Here is a 22,965-nt window from a genome sequence, read left to right as displayed (position 1 = left end):
CCCCCTCAGGGTGCGATCATGACCCGTTGCATAGGAAGTCTCGCTTTTGAAAAAGGAAGATTAAGAAATATGGTTGCTTCTCACTTTCCAAGTCTCTGTAACTTTGGAGCTTATTTCACAGACACAACTAGAAATACAGGAGCCTAGAACACAGGTACCCAGCAGGGTTCTCTGGTTGTTCATTCATCAAAGAACAGATGGGTCTCTGGTCTGTGTGCAGAGGACAGCATTGTCCCCGGCAGGACACCAAGCGAGGCGGTGTCGCCTGCAGCTTGGTCTCCCTGGTCTTTGACACTCCCACAGCTACCACAGTTGATAACTCATGTGTCACCCAGCTTTTGTGCATCTGTAGGATCTGAACTAATGGCTCATTGTTTGGTCACAGCAGCATTAAAACAGGGATTTGACTGAAGGATCGTGTGTGTGTTTGTGCATGTGTGTGTATGTATGTGCTTGACTCTGAGTCAGCCTGGTCTTGGGAGATTGTGCTCCTGGGCTGGGTAAATGGAGGAACGCTGTCCTGGGGTGGAGCGAGCAGAAACTGCTCTGGGAACACCTCCCAGAGAGCAGCCTCGGGGCTGCAGAGCCGCTGCATTTCAGTGGATACAAAGTGGAGTTACGTACGGGGCACAGCCAAGTGGGTGGAAGGGCTTGTTACCAGAGGGCTCCTTCGACGTGTTGAAGGCAGAGGTTTCTCATGGGCGTCCCCTTAGGTTGGGACGTGTGAGTTAGTTACCTGTTCACTGTAGTATCCACCTGTCCAGTTACTCACCTTTATACCTGCCTGGTCCCTGGAGGCACTTGAGTTTACAATCATGGGTCAGAGGAGCTGGGACCTGGGTAGCCTTCTAGAAGCCTCCTAGCCCCAAGGCTGGCAGAGAAGTAGTAAAGACACCCCCCACGCCCTCTCCCACCCCTGACCTGAGGGGCCACGGGGGCCGCTGTGACGGACATCTCAGGGACGGTCGGTGAAGAACGGGAGTCCTCATAGCCTGCTGCCCTCTCCCATCTTTGTCCATCCACAGAATCCCACTCCTCCTCCATCCCTGGCAAGACTACCTTCAGTTTTTATTTTTAAACCAGCCAGGCCAAATGGGTCTGAGAATCAAAATTAATTTGAATTTTAGGAAGTAAAGAAAATAATGAGTTTGTGGACTGAGGGTCATACCTATTACATGTCTTGCCCCCCATCCACGGGCCAGTGGGAGGTGGAACAGAGTGGAATAAGATGTCCACCTTTCCCCAAGGCTAGCTGTTATCTCATGGGGACAGGTTAGGTTGATGATGGTTAGAAGGTGCACAGAGGGGGTGAATGCATACTTGTTTGCCACATGCCAGGTCAGGTATTGTACTGTGGGGTGTAAATACATTCACGCATTTAATACTGAAGGCTACCATCCAAGTGGGCACTTTATCCCCATTTTATAGACAGGAAACAGGCCCAAAGAGGTTAAAATAATTAGTGTTAACTTACACAGATAGAAAGTAGCAAAACTTGGCTTTGAACCAAGGCATCAGGGTCTGGAGGTGTGCTCTTAACTCCTCTGTTGCAGTGCTTTTTCAAGCATTTTCCATCTGGACAAAAGGGACCCTGGAAGATGTTTGGAGCACTTCACCTGACAGACAGCCCGGAGGATGAAAAGCCCTCGGGGGCGGGGCTGGCTGGCGTCCTCCTGGGAGGAGCCGTGAGCTGGGACCCGTGACCACAGGGATGCAGCCCCGGTTCTGTGTCTGCCCACTTGTGTGATTGTGGGCGTGTGAATCATTTCTCTGTGGCAGTTTCACAGATTTTCATGAGGAACAAATGAGAAAGTCCTTGGCAAGCATTCGGGTGGTAACCGAATGTGAGGCGCTGTTTCTGCGGCTACTATAAGCCACACATGAGGACGGGGTCAGACTTCGACCCGGGGCCTCGAAATCCACGCCAGCTTCCCTGCTAGGCTCAGCCTGCCTCTGTGCCCGAATTTGCCACCGAGGCTCCAACGCCAAGTTTGACTAGAGAGCCTTCATAATTAGCAACCATCTCAGCATCAGAGAGATGCGGACGTAGGCCTCTTCTGAGCGCATCTGCCTTAGGTTGAGAAGCAAAAGTGGCTTGGCCTGGACATCACTGCTGTGTTTCCTCCTGTGTTGGATGAAACCTGGTCATTCCAGTTACGGGGACCCACTGCATTTCATTGTGTGATTGATTAATTCGACAAGTGTGCACTGAGTACCACGTGTGTGCAAAGCAGCGTATGAAGTGGAGGATGTGATCAGACAAGCCCGATGTGGTCTCTGCTGGTGTGAGTCTTCCAGTCTCGGGCACCATAATGTATATAGAAACTTACACAGATAATTATTTAATATTAGCTGTGATAAGTGCTGGGAAGGGAAAATCGAGGTTCCGTAAAAGAAAAAAACTAACTCAGTGCTGTGTACCTGGGAAGGCTTCCCTGAGGAGGTGTTGATTAAGAATTGAAGGATGGAAAGGAATGATCCAGATAGTTGGAGGTGGAGGGTGGTGTGAGGGAAAAGTTTCAGGCATGAGGAAGAGTATCTGCAAAGGCCTGAAGCATTCAGGGTTCAGGTAGGAAAGAGCTGGTACCCCAAAGAGAATTTCATGGAGGGGCTTTGACTAAGTGGGGGCAGGGTCAAGGTGGTAACTGGCCCAAGGGTAGGGAGGAATTGCAGGAACCCAGGGAGAGCGGAGACTGGGGGACAGGGCTGTACCATAGGAGCTGTGCTCACAGAGAGGGGGAACTCAGCCACCATCACCAGCAGGGAGAAGCCAGGGGTATTAATACCCCAACTTCTCTTCTCTCACTATCTAATCTCCTGCTGTGCCTTCTATTGATTGAACCCAACTGGAAACCAGAGGGAGGGCAAGGGGGCCTCCATTGATGCTGTGCACAGCTGTCAGCCTCTAGCGGTACTGGACAAGAAGAGAAGGATAGAAAAAGGGTCTGCAGGAGAAACAGAGACTAACCAGTATAGCCAGGTGCAGGGAAAGTCTGGGGCTTCCGAGGAACTGAGAAGGACCAGTAGGAAATCACAGAGCCACAGAGAGAATTAAAATTGCACCTGCTAAGTGCTTAAAATTCGATACTCATATGACATCTGTGAGATGGCTTCTGTGCTTCCATTTTACAGATGAAGAGACTGGGGCTCAGAGAGGTTGAGTAGATCGCAGAGTAGATAAATGCTAGAGCCAGGATTTGAATCCAGGCAGTCTGGTTCCAGAGTCTGTGCTTACAGCCACTACGCTATTAGCCACTGCCTCTACTGGTCAATTTTGTGATCTCTTAATCATGGTCCAGATCATGCAGGGTCTTGTGGGATTTCAGACTTTTTCTAACAAAGGTGGTAACCAGTGAAGAGTTTTAAGCTTGGAATTTTGATGGCTCAGGATTTGGAGCAGCTCTCCCTGATTGCTCTGTGGCTTGTAGCAGTGGTTGCAGGGTGCTTACAGCAGTGACGCACACAGGACGATGACAGGGGACTTGCTGATGGGCTGGATATGGGAGGTAGTTACAGAAAGGAGGCTGTCAAGGTTGACGCCCGTGTTTCTGGTTTCAGCGATTTGGTGGATGGTGTTTGCCCTGGACTGAACGTTTGTGTCCCCCTGCCTCCCCACCCTGCATTGATCTGTGAAAATCCCAAGCCCCAGTGCGATGGTATTTGGAGCTGGGACCTTTGGGAGATACTTAGTTCATGAGGGTGGGGCTCTCATGATGAGATTAGTGCCCTTATAAGAAGAGACACGAGAGAGCTTTCTTCCCCCCTCTGCTCCCTGCCACGTGAGGACACAGCTGGAAGGTAGCTGTCTGCAAACCAGGAAGAGGGCTCTCAGGAACTGAATCTCCAGCACCTTGATCTTGGGCTTCCTAGACTCCAGAACTGCAAGAAACAAATTTCAGTCGTTTAAGCCACCCAGTCTGTGGCTTAGTTGCTATATGCCAGGTTATAGCATCCTGAACTAAGAGAGTGGTCTTTTCTCAAAGAGGACAAGAGAAGTAAGGTGGTTTTTGCTTTTATTTTTGGCTGAGTTGATCGTGAGTTCAGTTTTGGATGTGTTGAGTTTGATTTTCCTTTGAGACTGCTAAGAGGTGATTTCAAGTGTTCATTTAGCTATGCATTTGGGACTTAGAAAGTTCTGTGTTGTAAAAATAACTTTGTGGATCATCATACTCTAGAAGGTAGATGAAGTTGGGAAAATGGATTTGTGTGTGTGTGTGTGTGTGTGTGTGTGTGTGTGTGTGTGTGTGTGAGGGAGAGGGAGAAAGAGAGAGAGGAAGAGAGGGAATTTATTTCTCAGGAGCTGTAAATACTAAGTTACTGAAAATTACTGACAAGTTTTCATGGAGAGGAAATATCCAGTGTAGCAGGGTGATCCCTTGCTTGTGTCCAGGTTGGAGAGGAAAAAAATTCATAGTGACTCACAGAATGCTTTAAATTACTGTGAGCAAACGATTCTTTACTAGGCATTCGAAAATTTATGTCACTAAACATTCTTAAAAAAATAGGTTTGACAGAAAATGAGTTTAATTCCATAAAAGGTCAGGTTATTTTTGAGTTATGAATTGAATTTTTATACCTTAGCTTTGTTTATTAATATTTGGGATGGATATCACAAAGGGAGAGGATCTCTGATTGTTTCTGTAGATTCACTTTATTTAATATTTGCTCTCTGTGCTCACAAGGACTTGGAAATATTGAACATCCTTTCACCATCTGTTCTCCGGTCCTTGCATCACAGGTGGTAACTTTATATGTGTATCTCTGTGAACTTTGGGAGGATTTTATTTGCTACTCTGGTAGAAATGTCAGAACCTGGCTGTTTTTGTCAGTGCACTTCCAAATGCAAATAGAAGAAACCCAACTCAAAGTGGCTTGAAGGGAATTTACTGGCTCATGTAACTGAAAGACAACCTCAAGTCTGGCTGGATCCAAGTGCTTATACAGTGTAACCGGGAAGCCATCTCTTTCCACCTCTTAGCTTTGCTTTCCCCTGCTGGTTTCATTCTCAGGCAGGTGGTGGGCTCATGCAACACTTATTGCTTAGTGAAAAGAGAGCTGGGCTCAACTCTCCCTGAAAAATTCTGGGTGACATGTCTATTTCTGGGCCAATCAATTTAGGGGATGGGATATGCTGATTGGTTTGGTTGAGTCACATGCTTCCTCCCTGAACCAATCACTGTCCAGAAGGACGCAATGCTTTGAATGGCTACACATACCAACTCCTGAAGCCAAGGGTGGAGTCAGCCTAGCCTGACATACCTGGACTGAGCATAAGTCGCTCCCAAGGGAAGTCTAGGTAGGAGCTGCATCAGAAGAGGAGGATGGATGCTGGGTGGACTCTACTTGTCCACCTGGTCTTCTGTGGATCAGATGACCAGGGCTGGGAACTTGTTGGATAACTCTCATGACAGCTTTTCTGCACTTCTCAGTCTGTCTCTGGAGCATTTTAACACCAAGGGATGGTTCTTTGAAATGTCAGCATTTAGAGCTGGGATGGGGTCACCACTAGGGCATTCCTGTCACCACCACCAGCATGGTGAACGCTGCATAGTTGCTCTATGCCAGGCTCCATTCTAAGCATTTTGTATATACCGTCTCCATTTAATCCTTGCAATGACACTGTGCAGTAGTACTATTATTAATAGTCCCATTTTACAGATAAGGAAACTGAGACACAAAGAGGCTAAATGACTTTTCCAAGGTCACACAGCAGGAGTCCAGGTGTGTTCTCTTGTGTCCTTTTTTCTTTCTTTCTTAGAGTCCGAGTTTTAAGTCAGAAATGTGGCCTTAACTTCACTATTCTGTCTGTCTGTTTTGTAGGACTGTCTGTTTCTCCTGCACATAGTAGGTGGTTAATGCCTGACATGTGGTAGATATGCAGTGTGTAGACCTTAAATTAAATCAAATACTTCTCAGTCACATTTGAATTCCAAAGCCCTGAGGCTGACTGTATCTGCTTTCCAAAATCCCTTTCATTTCTGGTTCTTAATGGCTGTACATTTACTAATCCTAGGTTCCCATAAAACAATATTACCTTGCTAACTGGATCATGATTAGCCATTAATCGGGCCCTGAGAAATTATCAACCTCCCTGCTCCTGCCGCGTGGGTCGCTCATGGGTGTGTGTGTGTGTGTGTGTGTGTGTGTGTGTGTGTTTCTCTGTCTTGTGTGAATGTATTGAACAGCTCTGCTATCAGAGAGGCTCACATTGTCTTTAACTTCACTCTGTGGGACATGATGATCAGAGACAGTGGTTGGGAATCAGAGGGTAAAGCTTTCTGTGTTTTGTTGTGTCAGACGTTTACATGTGACCTGAAGGTGGACTGGTTTTCATGGTGGGAGCCAGCACTTGGGGCTTTGCAAAGAAGTAAAGTGGATGAACAGACTATATTCCTGATGGTACCACCATCATGGTCTTGAAACTGTGGCACATGTTGGCTTCATGGCTGTGACGCAGCACATCCAGGATTTGTAGGGGAGCTGCTTCTGCTCCGGTCCACTGACACTGAAAAATAAGCATGTGCTTCACATGGGGACAGGGGCAGGGCAGTTAGGGAGTGTCTGCAGCTCAGCCTGGGGTCCAGTTTGCCAGGGAAAGTATCCCAGGCATTGGTGTTGGGGGCAGGCGGTGGTGGGGATATTACCTCTACAGAGGCTGAAAAGTCAGATGTCTACAGTGTTTCTTAGTGGGGACACTCGGCATCTGGAGTGGGGCAGGACTGTTCCATTCACAGCAGGGCAATTAGCATCCCTGGCCCTAATCCTTTATTTATTAAATTTTTAAAAGATTTTTTTGATGTGGACCATTTTTAAAGTCTTTATTGAATTCTGTTTTATGGCCCCGAGGCATGTGGGACCTTACCTCCCCGACCAGGGCTCGAACCTACACCCCCTGCATTGGAAGGCAAAGTCATAACCACTGGACCGCTAGGGAAGTCCCACTAATCCTTTAAATGCCAGCATTCTCATGTGAGTCTCGACTGGGGAAGAATCAGCTTCCATACGAACTGGCGTTGGTGGCAGAGTGTATGTCCTTGCTATTGTAGGACCGAGGGCCCTGGGTTTTTATTGGCTGTTGGCCCTCAGCTGCTAGAGGCTGCCCAGGCTCCTTGTCACATGGGTGTCCCAACAAGGCTGCTTACTTCTTCAAAGACACCCGGGAGAGAGATTTTCTCTCTCCCCACACTCAAGGGGAAAGGATTCAACAAAGGTATGGTCATCTGGAGTCAGGGGTCATCGTGGACCACCCCAGAGTTTGTCTGCCACACAGGGTATGGACCAGAAACAAATAAGTGGCTAAGTAAGACACGCTCTAGGCTGGATCCAGTCTTTTTTTTTTTTGCTGGTTTTGGATGTCTGGGGCCAAGGCAGGGTTTTGGATGTGCTTATCTTAGTGCCTTAGGAAGTGTGAAGAAGGGAGTGATTTGTCAAATTTCTGATTTGTCAAAAGCTATACGTATAGTTGGCTTAATTTTTAATTTTCTTGGGTGAAAGATTAAATTAAAAAGTGAGACAAGAGGGGGAGATAGCCCCATGGGAATCAGCATGTGTTACTTTGGGAACGTTCTCACTTGCATAAAGGTCCCACTTTGCATGTCCCTGTTCCCCGGGCTGAAATCCACGCCCTCCAACAGTCTGCTTTGTTGGATGTGATTTTCCAGCACTGGTTGTCTGTCTGTCCTTCAAGCTGGCTCCTGTTCTCTTTCTGACTGAGACCAAAAATATCTGTCCTCAGCATCCAGGTTCAGCCACCTGGACCAGAGGGAGCCCTACCTGCTCTGTGGTCATGGGCATGGTGGCCTCCTCGCCTTGACTCTCTCCTGCTCTGTCGTCTTTCCAAGTTTAAATCGTGGTCTGAAATGAGCTCTCAGCAGAGCCTGCCTTTGCCACCCTCCAGGTGCCTAGTGGGAGAGGCGCACATCTCTCTCTGTGGTTAATGTATCACAGAGAAAGTGGTTTGCCGGGGAATCCAAATTCAAAGTATCTTTACACATCCTGAAAGTGCTCCAGCGCCCAGGGCTGGGCTTATCTCAGAAAGTGATTCGAACACCAGATGTTCCCTGGCATTATTCTCCTTGACAGAATGTGATTGTCTGAAATGTTTCCCAAGCACTCTTATCCAAAGAATGTTCTGGGCACCACCTGCATCCGAATGGCAGCCTGTTTAAAAACATAGCACAGTTGGGTTCCGTCCCAGACTTGCTGGATCACAGTCTTTGGAGGTGGGGTGCAGATACCTGTAACTAGGTGAGTCCGATGTGCTTAAAAGCCCTAGAACCTCTGGTCCATAGGGTTCCAATGCCTCCCTCCTGTGACCATGGTAGCTTTTGTCCCTTACTGGACATCTTCAGCCCTCAGTCTGATATTTATGGAGCACCCAGAGACAGATGACACCTTAGATAGAGACCTTTCATTCTACCACCATTTATTAAGCACCTCCAGTTTCCCAGGCGGGGCTCTCAGAACCATGGATAATGCGGGAAACAAAACATTAAAAAAAAAAAAAACCACAAAAAACCTTCCCCACTCTCCTGGCGCTTCCATCCAGTGGGGGAATACAGAGAATAAACAAGGGAAGCAAAGTTGGGGAGTATTAAATAGGGCTTTTTTTTTTCCAATTGGGTGGTCTGGAAAAAGCTCAGAGATGACATTTGCCCAAACCTGAAGGAGATGAGGGAGTGAGTCCTGTGGGTGTCAGGGGAGACCTTTCCAAGCAGAGGGAGCAGCCAGAACAAAGGTTTAAGGACAGGAAGACACGTGCTGTGTTAGGAACCACTAGGAAGCCAGCGCCCGGCCAGTACAGAATGTTAGCGTATTTCACACCATAAAATATGCATTTTTTAGACCATTGTCATTTAAAGCTACAGGTTAGTTATGGGAAGTTTTGCTTTGAGAATATTTGGCCAATGAAAATTAATCCACTGTAAATGGGAACGTAAAATCATGTAGAAAATCTTGAGAAAAAGGAAATGCTGCTGGGATTTCTCTTCTTCCTTGAGAAATGAAAGAAAGATACACAAACAAGTTTGTTTTATCTTACAGTAAACAAAATTCAGGCTCAGTAACTCCCTTTCTGTGCCGCTCGGAACAAAGCATGCATTGCCCGTTGACAATTTTTTGTTGTTATTTTCCTCCAATTTTATATAACTGCACAGTATTGCATTTTTCATTTCACACTTGAGATTGCCAACAGGGTCACAAAAAGGATCCACTTAGCGGAAGTTTTTCAGGGCTTCCCCAGTTTCCCCAGGAGCTTCACTCTGCCTTGCTACTCAGACTGCTCTCTTTTGAAGCACTTATCTTTTCTTGTTGATTTTCCCTCCTTCACTTGTGAACTGTCAGTAGATATGTCTTGAGGGGTGGTTGGTGGATCTCTGTTGGATCCTCTTTCTCTGTAGCTTTGCTGGCATTTGTCAGTCCTCCAATGCTACAAGATTCGGCGGTTTCTCTCTGCAGTAGATGTGCATTGCATTTGCGTTGTATGTATAGCGGACGATCAGCAGAGCCTGACAGCCCACCCTTACCAAAGACAGAGATGCTGCAGCAGGGCTGCGGTAGGTGTCACGGTCAACCAAGGGTCAAGTAAGAGTGGGGACTGATTTCCTTAAGGCTCAGTTCATCAACAAATATTGATAGTTTCTTAGTTTGCCAATGCATTCTCCTCTATGTAATCCCTTAACTTCAAGAATACAGATAACAAATAGTTGTATAATGAAGACCCTATCGAAGTATGAATGTAAGTTTTTTTCTGTGAATGTCAGGAAGTAGTTGTTATATAAATGAGCCAGAGATGGTCCCTGTAGGTTGGCCCCTGTGTTATTTCTTCATAGCAGACTGGGACCTGTTAGCTCAAGAGCCAAACTCAATTTTTTATGCATCTAATTGTTTTAAATATACCCTAAATAAGCCTGTTTTAGCCATTTAGAGCCTGCTCTGCCTACCCTGCAAAACTGTTCCCAATGTCTGTTAGCCATAGACCTTGTAGCTGTAAGACCTCAAGCTGCAGCTGCCCTTTGGAGCTGTTTGACCTGGAGGCTTCCCACAGTGCTGCCTAGTGACTTGTAAGCGCCCTCTCTGATCCTCTTCTCCCTGGGGTTCCCTGCCCTCTTCCCCTTCTGGCTAGTGGCCCTCATGCCATGTCATTTGGAAGGTCTTAGGCTATGAGGGACTTAGGCATCACACAAACTTGTCGGATTGTTGCCGAGGTAAAGCTTGTTGCGTGCCACTGCCACCTAGTGGTCATATCTTTCCCTTGCTCAGCCCCCAAATCCTTCAAGCTCGTTACAGTGCTGAGACCATTAATCGCTGTCACAAGGTTTAGATTATTGTAGTTTTTAAATAACAAGAGTTAAGAATATCACCAAGCCTAAAAATATTTCTCTAAAACAAACTTAATGAATATTCAAGGCATGGATTTTTCTGGGCTTAGATTGTTCCAACAAATAGAATCTAAAATTGGGAAGGATTTGGACTAAGAACTGAGATTCTGGAACAATTTTATAACTTGTATGTAGGAGGGAGGCAGAACCTCAATAATTTGGCTTCAGGCTTGTGGTTTTGATTCCTACCATCCATTTCTTCTGTTGTAACTCGAATTTCCTTTTGGGAGCCACTCCCTGCTAACCTCTCCCACGTGGTTCAGATGGGATTCATTTCACTCTTAGTGCAGGATGGTCGTTGTCTGGGCAAACCAATAAGCATTGTCCTTTCACCCCACCTAGGCCACAGTGATAGGTCCAAGGTTGAGGACTCAGTCAAATTCAACCAATGAAAACCTGGCTCCAGGAGTTCGTTCTAGGAGAGAGAGTCTTGCTTTTCCCTTGCGGATGAGGAGGTGAGATCAAGAGCTGTTGGCAGCCACACTGTGACCACAAGAAGACAGCCTATCGGTGCACAAAACCCACATATGTGAGACCTGAACAGAGTCAGGTGCCTAGGGAAGTGGGGACATCATTTGAACCTTTGTGGTGAGCCACTTCTAAAGCTGGTCCCACTTCTGGACGTTGAAGTACACTAGACATGAACCGGAATTGGATTATTTCTTTGGTCAACTACAATCACAGAAAATGTCTGAGACTTTGTCAGGTGCACACTGATGTCCTTTGAACCCAAAGTGTCGAGGGTTCAAGTGTAGAGTAACCTTTATGGAAAAAAAAATAAAAGGATTTACTACGGCAAATGGACGGTTTGCTCCGTCTTGGGATATGAGAGGAATTTCCTGCCACGGAAAAGGAGTAAGATCAGGGAAATCATATCTAGAGAGGAGGTGGCTGGGGTCCCGCGTGGAGACTTAGAGCAGTTTCAAAGGACATCTCACAGGGAGGGGCCTTGATGCCTGAGTGTATGATCTCTGGAGAGTCTGCAGTAGTTCATGGTGAGAAAAATCATAATAGCTAACACTGATCAGTTTCTTTGTCCCAGGTGTTCTTCTAAGCACTTTATATACAGTGATTCACTTAATCTTCATACAAACTACACTATAGATAGATGTTATTATTACACACATTTTGTAGATGAGGAAAATGAGTCACAGATGTTCAGTGATTGGTATCCAAACTCTCACAGTTAGTTCATTGTCATCATCACTAACTCCACCACCTCCCTGACCTTCATCCTTAGAAGCATCCAGCTCTCCTAGGCAGGTAGGAATGCCTGGTGCTTCATAACCACCAAGGCAAAAATAATGAGAATGTATTTCTTTTGGGGAAGAGATAGTTAGGGAGTTTGGGATTGACACGCACACACCGCTTTCTTTCTTTCTTTCTTTCTTTTTCTTTCTTTCTTTCTTTCTTTTCTTTCTTTCTTTTCTTTCTTTATCTTTATTGGAGTATAATTGCTTTACAATGGTGTATTACTTTCTGCTGTATAACAAAGTGAATCAGCCATACATATACATATATCCCCATATCTCCTCCCTCTTGCGTCTCCCTCCCACCCTCCCTATCCCACCCCTCTAGGTGGTCACAGAGCACCGAGCTGATCTCCCTGTGCTATGCGGCTGCTTCCCACTAGCTATCTGTTTTACGTTTGGTAGTGTATATATGTCCATGCCACTCTCTTACTTTGTCCCAGCTTACACTTCCCCCTCCCCGTGTCCTCAAGTCCATTCTCTAGTAGGTCTGTGTCTTTATTCCCGTCTTACCCCTAGATTCTTCATGACCTTTTTTTCTTAGATTCCATATATATGTGTTAGCATACGGTATTTGTTTTTCTCTTTCTGACTTACTTCACTCTGTATGACAGACTCTAGGTCCATCCACCTCACTACAAATAACTCAATTTCGTTTCTTTTTATGGCTGAGTAATATTCCATTGTATATATGTGCCACATCTTCTTTATCCATTCATCTGTCAATGGACACTTAGGTTGCTTCCATGTCCTGGCTATTGTAAACAGAGCTGCAATGAACATTTTGGTACATGACTCTTTTTGAATTATGGTTTTCTCAGGGTATATGCCCAGTAGTGGGATTGCTGGGTCGTATGATAGTTCTATTTTTAGTTTTTTAAGGAACCTCCATACTGTTCTCCATAGTGGCTGTATCAATTTACATTCCCACCAACAGTGCAAGAGGGTTCCCTTTTCTCCACACCCTCTCCAGCGTTTATTGTTTGTAGATTTTTTGATGATGGCCATTCTGACCGGTGTGAGATGATATCTCATTGTAGTTTTGATTTGCATTTCTCTAATGATTAATGATGTTGAGCATTCTTTCATGTGTTTGTTGCCTATCTGTGTATCTTCTTTGGAGAAATGTCTAGTTAGGTCTTCTGCCCAGTTTTGGATTGGGTTGTTTGTTGTTTTGATATTGAGCTGCATGAGCTGCTTGTAAATTTTGGAGATTAATCCTTTGTCAGTTGCTTCATTTGCAAATATTTTCTTCCATTCTGAGGGTTGTCTTTTTGTCTTGTTTATGGTTTCCTTTGCTGTGCAAAAGCTTTTAAGTTTCATTAGGTCCCATTTGTTCATTTTTGTTTTTATTTCCATTTCTCTAGGAGGTGGGTCAAAAAGGCTCTTGCTGTGATTTATGTCATAGAGTGTTCTATGTTTTCCTCTAAGAGTTTGATAGTGTCTGGCGTTACATTTAGGTCTTTAATCCATTTTGAGTTTATTTTTGTGTATGGTGTTAGGGAGTGTTCTAATTTCTTTCTTTTACATGTAGCTGTCCAGTTTTCCCAGCACCACTATTGAAGAGGCTGTCTTTTCCCCGCTGTATATTCTTGCCTCCTTTATCAAAGATAAGATGACCATATGTGCATGGGTTTATCTCTGGGCTTTCTATCCTGTTCCACTGATCTATATTTCTGTTTTTGTGCCAGTACCATACTGTCTTGATTACTGTAGTTTTGTAGTATAGTCTGAAGTCAGGGAGCCTGATTCCTCCAGCTCCGTTTTTCGTTCTCAAGATTGCTTTGGCTATTTGGGGCCTTTTGTGTTTCCATACAAATTGTGAATTTTTTTGTTTTAGTTCTGTGAAAAATGCCATTGGTAGTTTGATAGGGATTGCATTGAATCTGTAGATTGCTTTGGCTAGTAGAGTCATTTTCACAATGTTGATTTTTCCAATCCAAGAACATGATATATCTCTCCATCTATTTGTATCATCTTTAATTTCTTTCATCAATGTCTTATAATTTTCTGCATACAGGTCTTTTGTCTCCTTAGGTAGGTTTATTCCTAGATATTTTATTCTTTCTGTTGCAATGGTAAATGGGAGTGTTTTCTTAATTTCACTTTCAGATTTTTCATCATTAGCGAATAGGAATGCAAGAGATTTCTGTGCATTAATTTTGTATCCTCTGCAGGGAATTCTCTTCATGGGGCAGAGTAGGAGGGAAGGGGGGCAGGTTTTGGAGTCAGGGGATCTGGTTTCTAATCCTGGCTCTGTCACTGTCTAGCTCTGTGACCTCCAGCTCGCCGCTCCCTCTGGGGGTGTGAGGGTCACAGTTTGATCATCAGGACATTGGGAACAATAGTAATCATCCTGACCATGGGGCTGCTTGGTCAAATTGCTCTGTGATCCGTGTATGTGGAAGAATGTGATAAGCCATTAAAGTGGCAAGTATTGGTAGAAATGAGGAGGTGCTCTTGACAGTGGGAGGACTCTGCTTATGGAGACATGCATTCTGGAACATTCTCTCCAGTTGCCCCTTTGGCAGCAAGATGGAATGGCTGGAAACAGGGACACAATGGGATGCCTCTATTCATGGCTTGCATAAATTAATTCCCGGAACTTTGTGATGGCAAGAAAGGAAGCTTTGAGGAGTTAGCATATGTAGTCACCAGAATTCAACAGGAAAAACCATCCAGTTGGGACAAGGAATGGCGCCTGAATCTCTGGAGGGGGTCAGGAATGCCAAATGCAAGAGCGAGCAGGTGTGTGTCTTAACATCTGTGTAAGGTCCTATAAGAAGGGAATACAGGAAGCAGAAACTTAAAAAAATTTAATTAGATATGCAAGTATTTGAGTCCCCTAATTCCACCCGGGGTTCCTTATGGTAGGCAGCAAAATCAGGGGCTTTAGGACAACCCTTGAGTCCAGAACATTCTCTCCTGCTGCTTGAAATTCTGACTTTAGGGATTCCCTTCTTTGGGTCCTTTTTGGATTTTGATAAATCCTTTTTTAAAGTTTCAGTCGCTCCTGGGAGGGTCCATTCACCTGTTTTTTCTTCTTTTCTTTCTTTTTTAATTGAAGCAAATTTCACATAACATAAAATGTACCATTTCTAAGTGAATAATTCACTGGCGTTTAGTACACAGTGTTGTGCAGACACCACCTCTATCTAGTTCCAAGACATTTTTATGACCCCAAAAGGAAGCCCCATACCTGTTAGCTAAGCAGCTACTCCTCGTTCTGCTCCTCCCAGCCCCTGGAAACCACTAATCTGCTTTCTATCTCTGTGGATTTACCTGTTCTGGATATTTTATGTAAATGGAACCATACAATACATGGCCTTTTGTGTCTGGCTTCTTTCACTTGGAATGATGTTTTTGAGGTTCATCCACGTTGTAACATGTATCAGCACTTCATTCCTTTTTGTGGCTGAATAGTATTCCACGATACGTATATATCACATTTTGTTTATCCTTTCATCATGTGATGGGCATTTGGGTTGTTTCTGCCTTTTGGCTGTTGTGAACAGTGCCATCATGAGATGCATGTACAAGGGTTTGCCTGAGTATCTGTTTTCAATTCGTTTGGGTCTATATGCAAGAGTAGAATTACTGAGTCATATAGTAATTCTGTGTTTAACTTTCTGAGCATCTGCAAAGCTGTTTTCTGCAGTAGCTGCACCATCTTACGTTCCTACCAGCAGTATACAGGGGTTCCAATTTCTCCACATCCTTGTCAACATTTATTATTTTCCCTTTTTTGATGATAGCCATCCTCGTGGGTGTGATGTGGTATCTCATGGTTTTGATTTGCATTTCCCTGTTGACTAATGATGCTGAGCATCTTTTCATGTTCTTATTGGCCACGTATATGTTCTTTGAAGAAACATCTATTTTCAGATTGAGTTATTTGTCTTTTTTGTTGTTAAGTTGCAAGAGCTCTTTATATATGCTGGATACTAGACCCTTATCAGAGATATGATTTGTGGATATATCCTCCCATTGTATCCTTTCACCTTCATTCATATGTTTTAAATTGCATCTTAGACCTTGCTGTTATGTGTGGATTTGATTAATAAATCTCTTGGAGGGAATATTTGCTTCTAAGTTCTTGGTGGCGGTGGAATGTCTGTCTTGATGGATCTGTCTTTGCTGATGCTCCTGTAACTCCTGCACACATACCATTTTTTTGCATCGTGGCATTCCTTTTGCCTTCTCTCTGGAAAAGGATGCCCAGAGCCTCACTGGGCATTTCTCGTTAGTCCACAGGCCTCTGGGAAGCAGAGGGGGTTCAGGTACCTTCACAGCCAAGCATGTGCTGACCCTCTGCAGCATTAGTTCATGCACCTGGAAGTCCAGTGACACCCTTTTCATATTACTTACATTTAGTTAAACACAGCAAGCAGCTTGGCTTTCCATGACCCTGTCTTCCTCCTGATTGTTCTCCAGACAAGTCCACAGCATCTGGGCAAGTCCTAAGGCCATTGTCAGAGAACTTGGATGCTGCCTTGCAATCCCTGTGGTCACAGAGGAGATGTATTCTGGTTAGTAGCAACATGAAGATAGTTTTAGGAGCAGGGAAGAAACGGCAGACAATCCAGGCTGGGAACTCTCTTTGGCCTTTGCTCAATGGCTGAAGCAGCTGGGGCCTTGGATTCTTCCTTGGGGAATTGAGTTCTGCAAACACCGTACCAGGCAGTACTTGGCCACTTTAGCCTGCCTGAATGCTGTATTTCTTTTGCTCCTCTGAGGACCGCGTGGTCCCACTGTTTCCTCTTCACAGTGTGATCAGTGCTGCCCGCCTCCCCCTTGGTGCCCTGGATGGTGCCATCTCCTGGGCTGGCATAGCCCCTGTAGCGTCTCAGACCCTCCCACCTCATGGGGACCCTTCCTCATCCCCAGGGGAAGAACCGGGCCCGAGATTCCATCCACGCCTACCAGACACATCTGTCTCGTCTCCGTCCCACGGGACCCCTGAAACAGAGAGCGATCTGGTTCCCAACACACCGATCAGACAGAAAATTAACAGACATGGCAAAACGCTGGGGCTCCTACTTTGGGGCCCTTGTAAAAGTAACAGGACACTTAGTTTTCAAAGGAAAGGCATTATGGCCACTCTTCCCTACACGTCCCAGAGGAAAGGGGAGAGCTGTGCTAGCTCCCTATTTTTGCTCCCTGTTTTGAACTAAAATGGTCATATATATATATATATATTTTTTTTTTTTTTTTCTACCCCACAGAATTAAGGCAGCAGCAGGTGTGAAAATAACCGCAGTGAGAGTCAGCAGTGAAGACCAGTGGGCGGTCCAGGAGGAAATTGACAATGACCGTGTTCAGACAGCAGCCACCCTCACCTGCGTGGGTCACCACCCAGACATACAGAGCAGGTAAGCGCTGAGATGCTCAAGGCGCCTCGGCAGTGGTGGGTTGGGGATGGTTGCAAACGCTGGTAGGAAAATAATGAGTGTATAAATAAAGTGGTGCCTCTGCATTTTTATTTTTTTGTGCCCTTTTTAAAAAAATTTTATTTTATTTATTTTTTGATACAGCAGGTTCTTATTCGTTATCCACTGTATACATATTCGTGTATACGTGTCAATCCCAATCTCCCAGTTCATCCCACCACCACCCTCCCCCACCTCCACTTTCCCCGCCTTGGTGTCCATACGTTTGTTCTCTACCTCTGTGTCTCTATTTCTGCCCTGCAAACCGGTTCATCTGTACCACTTTTCTAGGTGCCTCTGCCTTTCATGGGAGACGTGTTCCTTTGAATTCATCAGCTCAGCTCCGTCCTACAGCTTCTGAATGTATTATCGGCTGTGCTGCAGGATGAGGGCTTTATCCTTTATGCTCTTTATACATCAGTGACCTAATTAGGTTGGCAATCTCAAACATGACCTGAACTCCTGTTTGTCCCAGTGCAGGGTTTGATCACCATTATTTAAAAATTTTATTATTGTTACTGTTATTGTTGGCAGCGTAGAGCTGAAGAATGAAGTGGGGAGAATAGAAATGATTTAAGAGGCAAGGGGGAAATGTACATTTTTAGGAGTGAACCGAGGGCGCCTCTAGCTGTCCAGTAATGGTCTCCCGGCGCTTAGAAGTAGTTGTTTTGCAGCTGTCATACCTGGGTGTTGGCATATGGGCTCGGGATGTGAGGCTGGGGAACTTGGCGCTGCTGGCAGGTCCTCTCTAACTCCGATAGCAGCCTTGGGTTCTACGGGGCTGAGCTTGCCTGGGAAGCAGAAGGAGGCTGTTGCTAAAAAATCTTGCATCTGGGCTCCCCACAGGCGGAACGAGCTCTCAGCCCTGTGGCCACAGTCTTTTCTACAGTCTCTTGGCCTCTCTTCTCTTCCCTTTTGACTGAGCAAGGCTGGCCATGCAGTTCCCCCGGCTTTAAAACCACCAATGGCTCCCGCTTCAGCCAGGATGAGACCCCTAACTCCTCAGGCTGGCAAAGAGCCCTGTTTAGATCTTTCACTTATCATCTTCTAGTGTCATAACCTGTTCTCTTTTCTTTCGTTTCTGTCTTTCTTTTTTTTTTTTTTCTTCTTTTTTTGCCACACCGCGCAGCATGCAGGATCTTAGTTCCCCGACCAGGGATTAAACCTGCGCCCCCTGCAATGGAAGGGCGGGAATCTTAACCACTGGACCACTAGGGAAGTCCCTCTTTTCTTGTTTTTAAACCCTTTGAGGTCCATGATGTTGGACACCAAAGGGGCACTGGGTGAATGAATGAGGGAGCTGGTGGGTGGGTGGGTGGGAGCATGAGAAATGGAGAGATTGCGTGGAGCTTTTGCCTTTTCTAATGGATTTCTAGGCTGAGGGCTGTCTCTGCTTGGGTGACCTCAGCCAACCTCAGCTAGAACTCTGTTCTGCCTGATTTTGAAGAGCTCTTTTAAAGGGAAAGAGTGACTCAGGTTGAGTGATCAAAAGCCTCTGGTTAGGAATATTGATCAGGTGATCTGGGTTCCTCTCACTCCCAACTCAGCATTCCGGTCATCGTCCTCTACATCCCTTGACAGAGCTTTTAGTCTGCAGCCTCATGTGACCCATGGTTTCCCTGGAAATATGAATCTGCCGTCTGAACACTCCCCTATCCTGAGCTGTCGATACCTGGAAAGAGTCTAGGATTTTTATATTTGCTCAGTTGCAGGTACTAGAATTCTCACCTAAAAGTGGCTGCAACAATAGGATTTTGTCATCTCATGTGACAAGAAGCTTGGAGGTGGGTGGCTCCGTGGTTGGTTAATCCAGCAGCACCATTGTGTCACCCAGGTGCATTCCGTCTTCCTACTGTATCATGCCCAATTCACTGGCTGTCATCCTCCAGCTTGTTTCCTCACAGCTGCAAGGTGGCTGCAGCAGTTCCAGGCATCACAAACTTATCTAGTTGTATACAAAGACTAGAAGGGAGGGGGGCTTCTCTTTTGGCCAGGGAAGAAGACCTTTCCAGCTGGAAAGAAGACTTTCCTTGGAAGTCTAAGATCTCATCAGTAGTCCCATGCCTTTGCTCAAGAAGCAGGGTAGTCTGGAAAGTTGAATATCTGGTATTATTTTCAGGCTTTGTACTGAGAGATAGTCTTTGATGTCAGGGAGAAGGGTGTTCAGCTAGCAGTATTTGCCATGCTGCTTAAAGGTGGGATGCGTCCAGGGTTGTGCCTTGATCTCTGTTTTGACTCCGCTGGAAGACTTCCTCTTGGTTGCTGGGGTGTTTATCTGGTGGACTTTGTCTGACCGATGCCCTTAGGTACCACACGATTGAAGCCCAAGCAGAAAGGGCTCCTCGACTGCTTGTGCACGTGGAGAAATTCAGGGGGGACGGGTGCCAGAAGTGTCTGGATGCAGCATTCTTAGCAACCTGTCTCTTCGTCTTTCCTCTGGGTTGGCCTCATCTCCAGCAGGTCTTCCCAGCATCAATCCTACTGGCTTGGTCACCTCAGGGAGAACGCTGTTCTGCTCCATCACATCCAGCGCAAGTCCTAGGGCTGCTCATCACCGGATCTGCCTGGAGTAACACGGATCTTGTACTCACTCTGAACCAATCTCTGTAGCCAGCTGTAAAAGTAGGGGATGGGTGGGTCTTCCCTGGTGGCGCAGTGGTTGAGAGTCCGCCTGCCGATGCAGGGGACACAGGTTCATGCCCCGGTCCGGGAAGATCCCACATGCCGCGGAGCGGCTGGGCCCGTGAGCCATGGCCTCTGAGCCTGCGCGTCCAGAGCCTGTGCTCCGCAACGGGGGAGGCCACAACAGTGAGAGGCCTGCATACCGCAAAAAAAAAAAAAAAAAAAAAAAAAAAGTAGGGGATGGGTGGACCCACCTGAATGACTTGGGCTTAGAGTACGGGAGAGGGTTCTGGGGGGAAAATGGGAGGGCAGAAACAAGAGGTGGCCAGGAAGTTACGACAGTCCTGCTGACCCTCTTGTTGGGCTGGAGGAGCCCCAGTGGGATGCCTGGACTTACACCCTCAGAAGTCCCTGTGTGGCTCTCTAACGGCCGTCTCCGTGGTCTGCACAGGGGAAGTTGGCTTGGTTGAAATACTGGCTGGTGGAGTGGTGATGTTTTAAATTGAAGGGAAAACACAGGCTGTGGTTTTCGCTTTTGGTTCTGAGAGAATCAATTTTGCATTCTCTTTAGAAGAGATTAAAAAAGTTACAAGAGAAAAAAAAGTAGTTACATAACCAGAGTTACATAAGTATCAGACATTGCAGCATCGTCTTCTTCTCTGACTTCACTTTCCATTTTTGCCCTTCCCTGGGCTGTTAGAAGGACAGGGATTGTTGCTGGCATGACAATTTATGCTTATCCAATATCCCTCTAAAATCGCTTCCAGAATCTAAATAAATAATTGCTTCTTTTTATACTTTTTTTGTTGTTGTTGAATTGTGAGATCAAATGAGGTGTGAAATACCAGCTCATGGACTGTATTTGTCAGGCTAACAAAGTGAATCTGTGAATATATCCCTAACAAAACATCCTGCGGAAAGCTGTTATCTCTGAATTGTGACAACCTTGGGCGGAATAGGGTTTTTAATAGAATATAATGTACCAACTGCCTGAAGTTCTGTGATAAGAATTAAAAATGTGTCAGTATGGGAAGACTCAATGGGCTCGGTTAGGAAGGCAGAAAAGTCTTAATTCAAAATATTTTAATGAACACTCATTGTGAGGAAATGTGAGTAATAAAGATGGAAACCACAAGGGACTTCCCTGGTGGCGCAGTGGTTAAGAATCCACCTGCCAATGCAGGGGACACCGGTTCGAGCCCTGGTCCGGGAAGATCCTACGTGCCACAGAGCAACTAAGCCCGTGCACCACAACTACTGAGCCCATGTGCCACAACTACTGAGCCTGCGCTCTAGAGCCTGTGCTCCGCAACAAGTGAAGCCACCACAATGAGAAGCCCGTGCACTGCAAAGAAGAGTAGCCCCCACTCGCTGCAACTAGAGAAAGCCCGCGCGCAGCAACGAAGACCCTACGCAGCCAAAAATAAATAAAATTAAATCTTAAAAAAAAAGATGGAAACCACAAGATAATGAGTTGCATTGCCCAACAAAACGAGAATGGATTAGAAAAATAAGCCAATTTGAAAGTGTTCAGAACAGATAAAATGAAACCAAGAGAAATGAAAGCCGGATGATGGACTCTTGGTGTGGGAAACCACGTGCAACCAGCTAGTTGAGATGAGGTTGTTTCTTCAGTGATTTCTGTCTGGCCGTTGGGACCCAAACCTCTGAGAAAATAAGGTGCCACTCTGTGTGGTCAGAAACCACAATGCAGAGCTCATTCTCACCTGAAAGTTGGTACAGAGGCAGAGAGAAGCTCCGGGCTGCACCATAGAAACGGGAGTCTGTGCTTCTCCATAGGATAGAAAAGCCAAACCCTAAATTTACATTTGTCGTATATAATGAAAAGCATGGTAAAAACAAACTTTTGTTCATCGATTTTTGAGATTTTTCTGTGAAAAGTTCTTGAAAGAAATAGACACACCCCACATGACTGTAGCCCAGTTGAAGGTGAAATCGACATCAAAGTTAAATGTTGACTGTGAAGTGTTACCATGTTTGAACATCTGGATTCACTGTTTCAGGAGTTTTTCTCGGCCTGCTCTAATCCAGAAGTGATTATAACGGGTTGAGCAGAAGAAGGGATCACCCTTTCAACTAACGTGACTAACTCGTTGCTTTTTGTGAGATTTAGCAGCTGAACCTTAAGGAACAAGCAGTGGTAATAGAGGAAAAGTCACCAAGTCGTGTGTCATTTTATGGATCCGTGAAACACGAACCAGGCTAAATCTTTTATTGTGCTGAAGGTGTCTTATTCAAGTTAGAGAAGAAGGAGGAGAAGGGGGAGGGGGAGGGGGAGGACAGGTCAGTGATGCTAACAGTTGCCTCTGTTTCTAAGCCGTATAAGTAGATTTTTCCCACCAGACTCAGTTCAGGGTGGTTACTTTCCTTCTGTAAAACGTTTTATTGAGACATAAAAGACAGAACACGTGGAAATGTTGTAGTATGTCTCTGAGGGCGGTTTTGTGTGATTGTGTTTCTTATTTATTTGAACAACTTCTTGAAAAACCAAATCATTCAGTGCCTGACACCATTGTAAGTCTTTGTGGGAAAACACACTTTTAAAGGTCAGAAATCTTAGAGCCCTAGGAGGGAGATAACTATTATCATTCCCATTCAACAGATGTGTAAATTGAGGCACAGTTTCAGTGATTCTCCCAGGTCTCAGAACCAGTAAGTAGCCAAAGCACTCTGCCTTTCGGGTCCACGCTCTTGTCCACGACACTGGGCTCTTTGTGAGGCACGAGGAGATGCCCCTGCTGCGCACTCTCCTTACCCCCCACCCCATCTTTCAGCTCTCTTGCCTTGAGTGGACTGAAAGCTCCGTAAAAAGCAGCGTCCACAGCACTAGCAGACTATCTGGCATGTGGAAATAGATGCTGTAGTGAGTTGAAGGGTGGCCCCTCAAAGGACGCGTCCACACCCGAATCCCTGGAGCTTGTGAATGTGACCCTGTTTGGAAGAAGGGTCTTTACAGAGGTAACTCAGAATCTTGAGAAGAGGTGATCATTCTGGATTATCTGGGCAGGCCCTCAATCCAATGACGTGTCCGTATAAGACAGGTTCATTGCAGCTGTATTTACAGTAGCCAGGACATGGAAGCAACCTGAGTGTCCATCGACAGATGAATGGATAAAGAAGATGTGGCACGTATATACAGTGGAATAGTATTCAACCATAAAAAGAAACGAAATTGAGTTATTTGTAGTGAGGTGGATGGACCTAGAGTCTGTCATAAAGAGTGAAGTAAGTCAGAAAGAGAAAAACACATACCGTATGCTAACA

General features: G+C 45.6%; 1 protein-coding gene across 1 annotated transcript in view; it reads left to right on the top strand.

Annotated features, from left to right (window-relative positions):
- The window catches only part of LOC309815040 (transmembrane protein 132B), a gene marked incomplete at its 5' end in the record, with an annotated part of 393,456 nt that overhangs the window by 179,914 nt on the left and 190,577 nt on the right, over window positions 1-22,965 (top strand). The window contains one exon of the mRNA XM_082641458.1: window positions 16,855-17,001. Coding sequence (XP_082497584.1) covers window positions 16,855-17,001 — 147 coding nt within the window. The remainder of the gene's footprint in view (window positions 1-16,854; window positions 17,002-22,965) is intronic.

Source organism: Mesoplodon mirus, assembly GCF_964341445.2.
Source record: "Mesoplodon mirus genome assembly, chromosome: 13".
NCBI classification, from domain to species: Eukaryota; Metazoa; Chordata; class Mammalia; order Artiodactyla; family Ziphiidae; genus Mesoplodon; species Mesoplodon mirus.
Note: the sequence above shows the minus strand (reverse complement) of the source record. Positions and strands in the feature narration are given on the sequence as shown.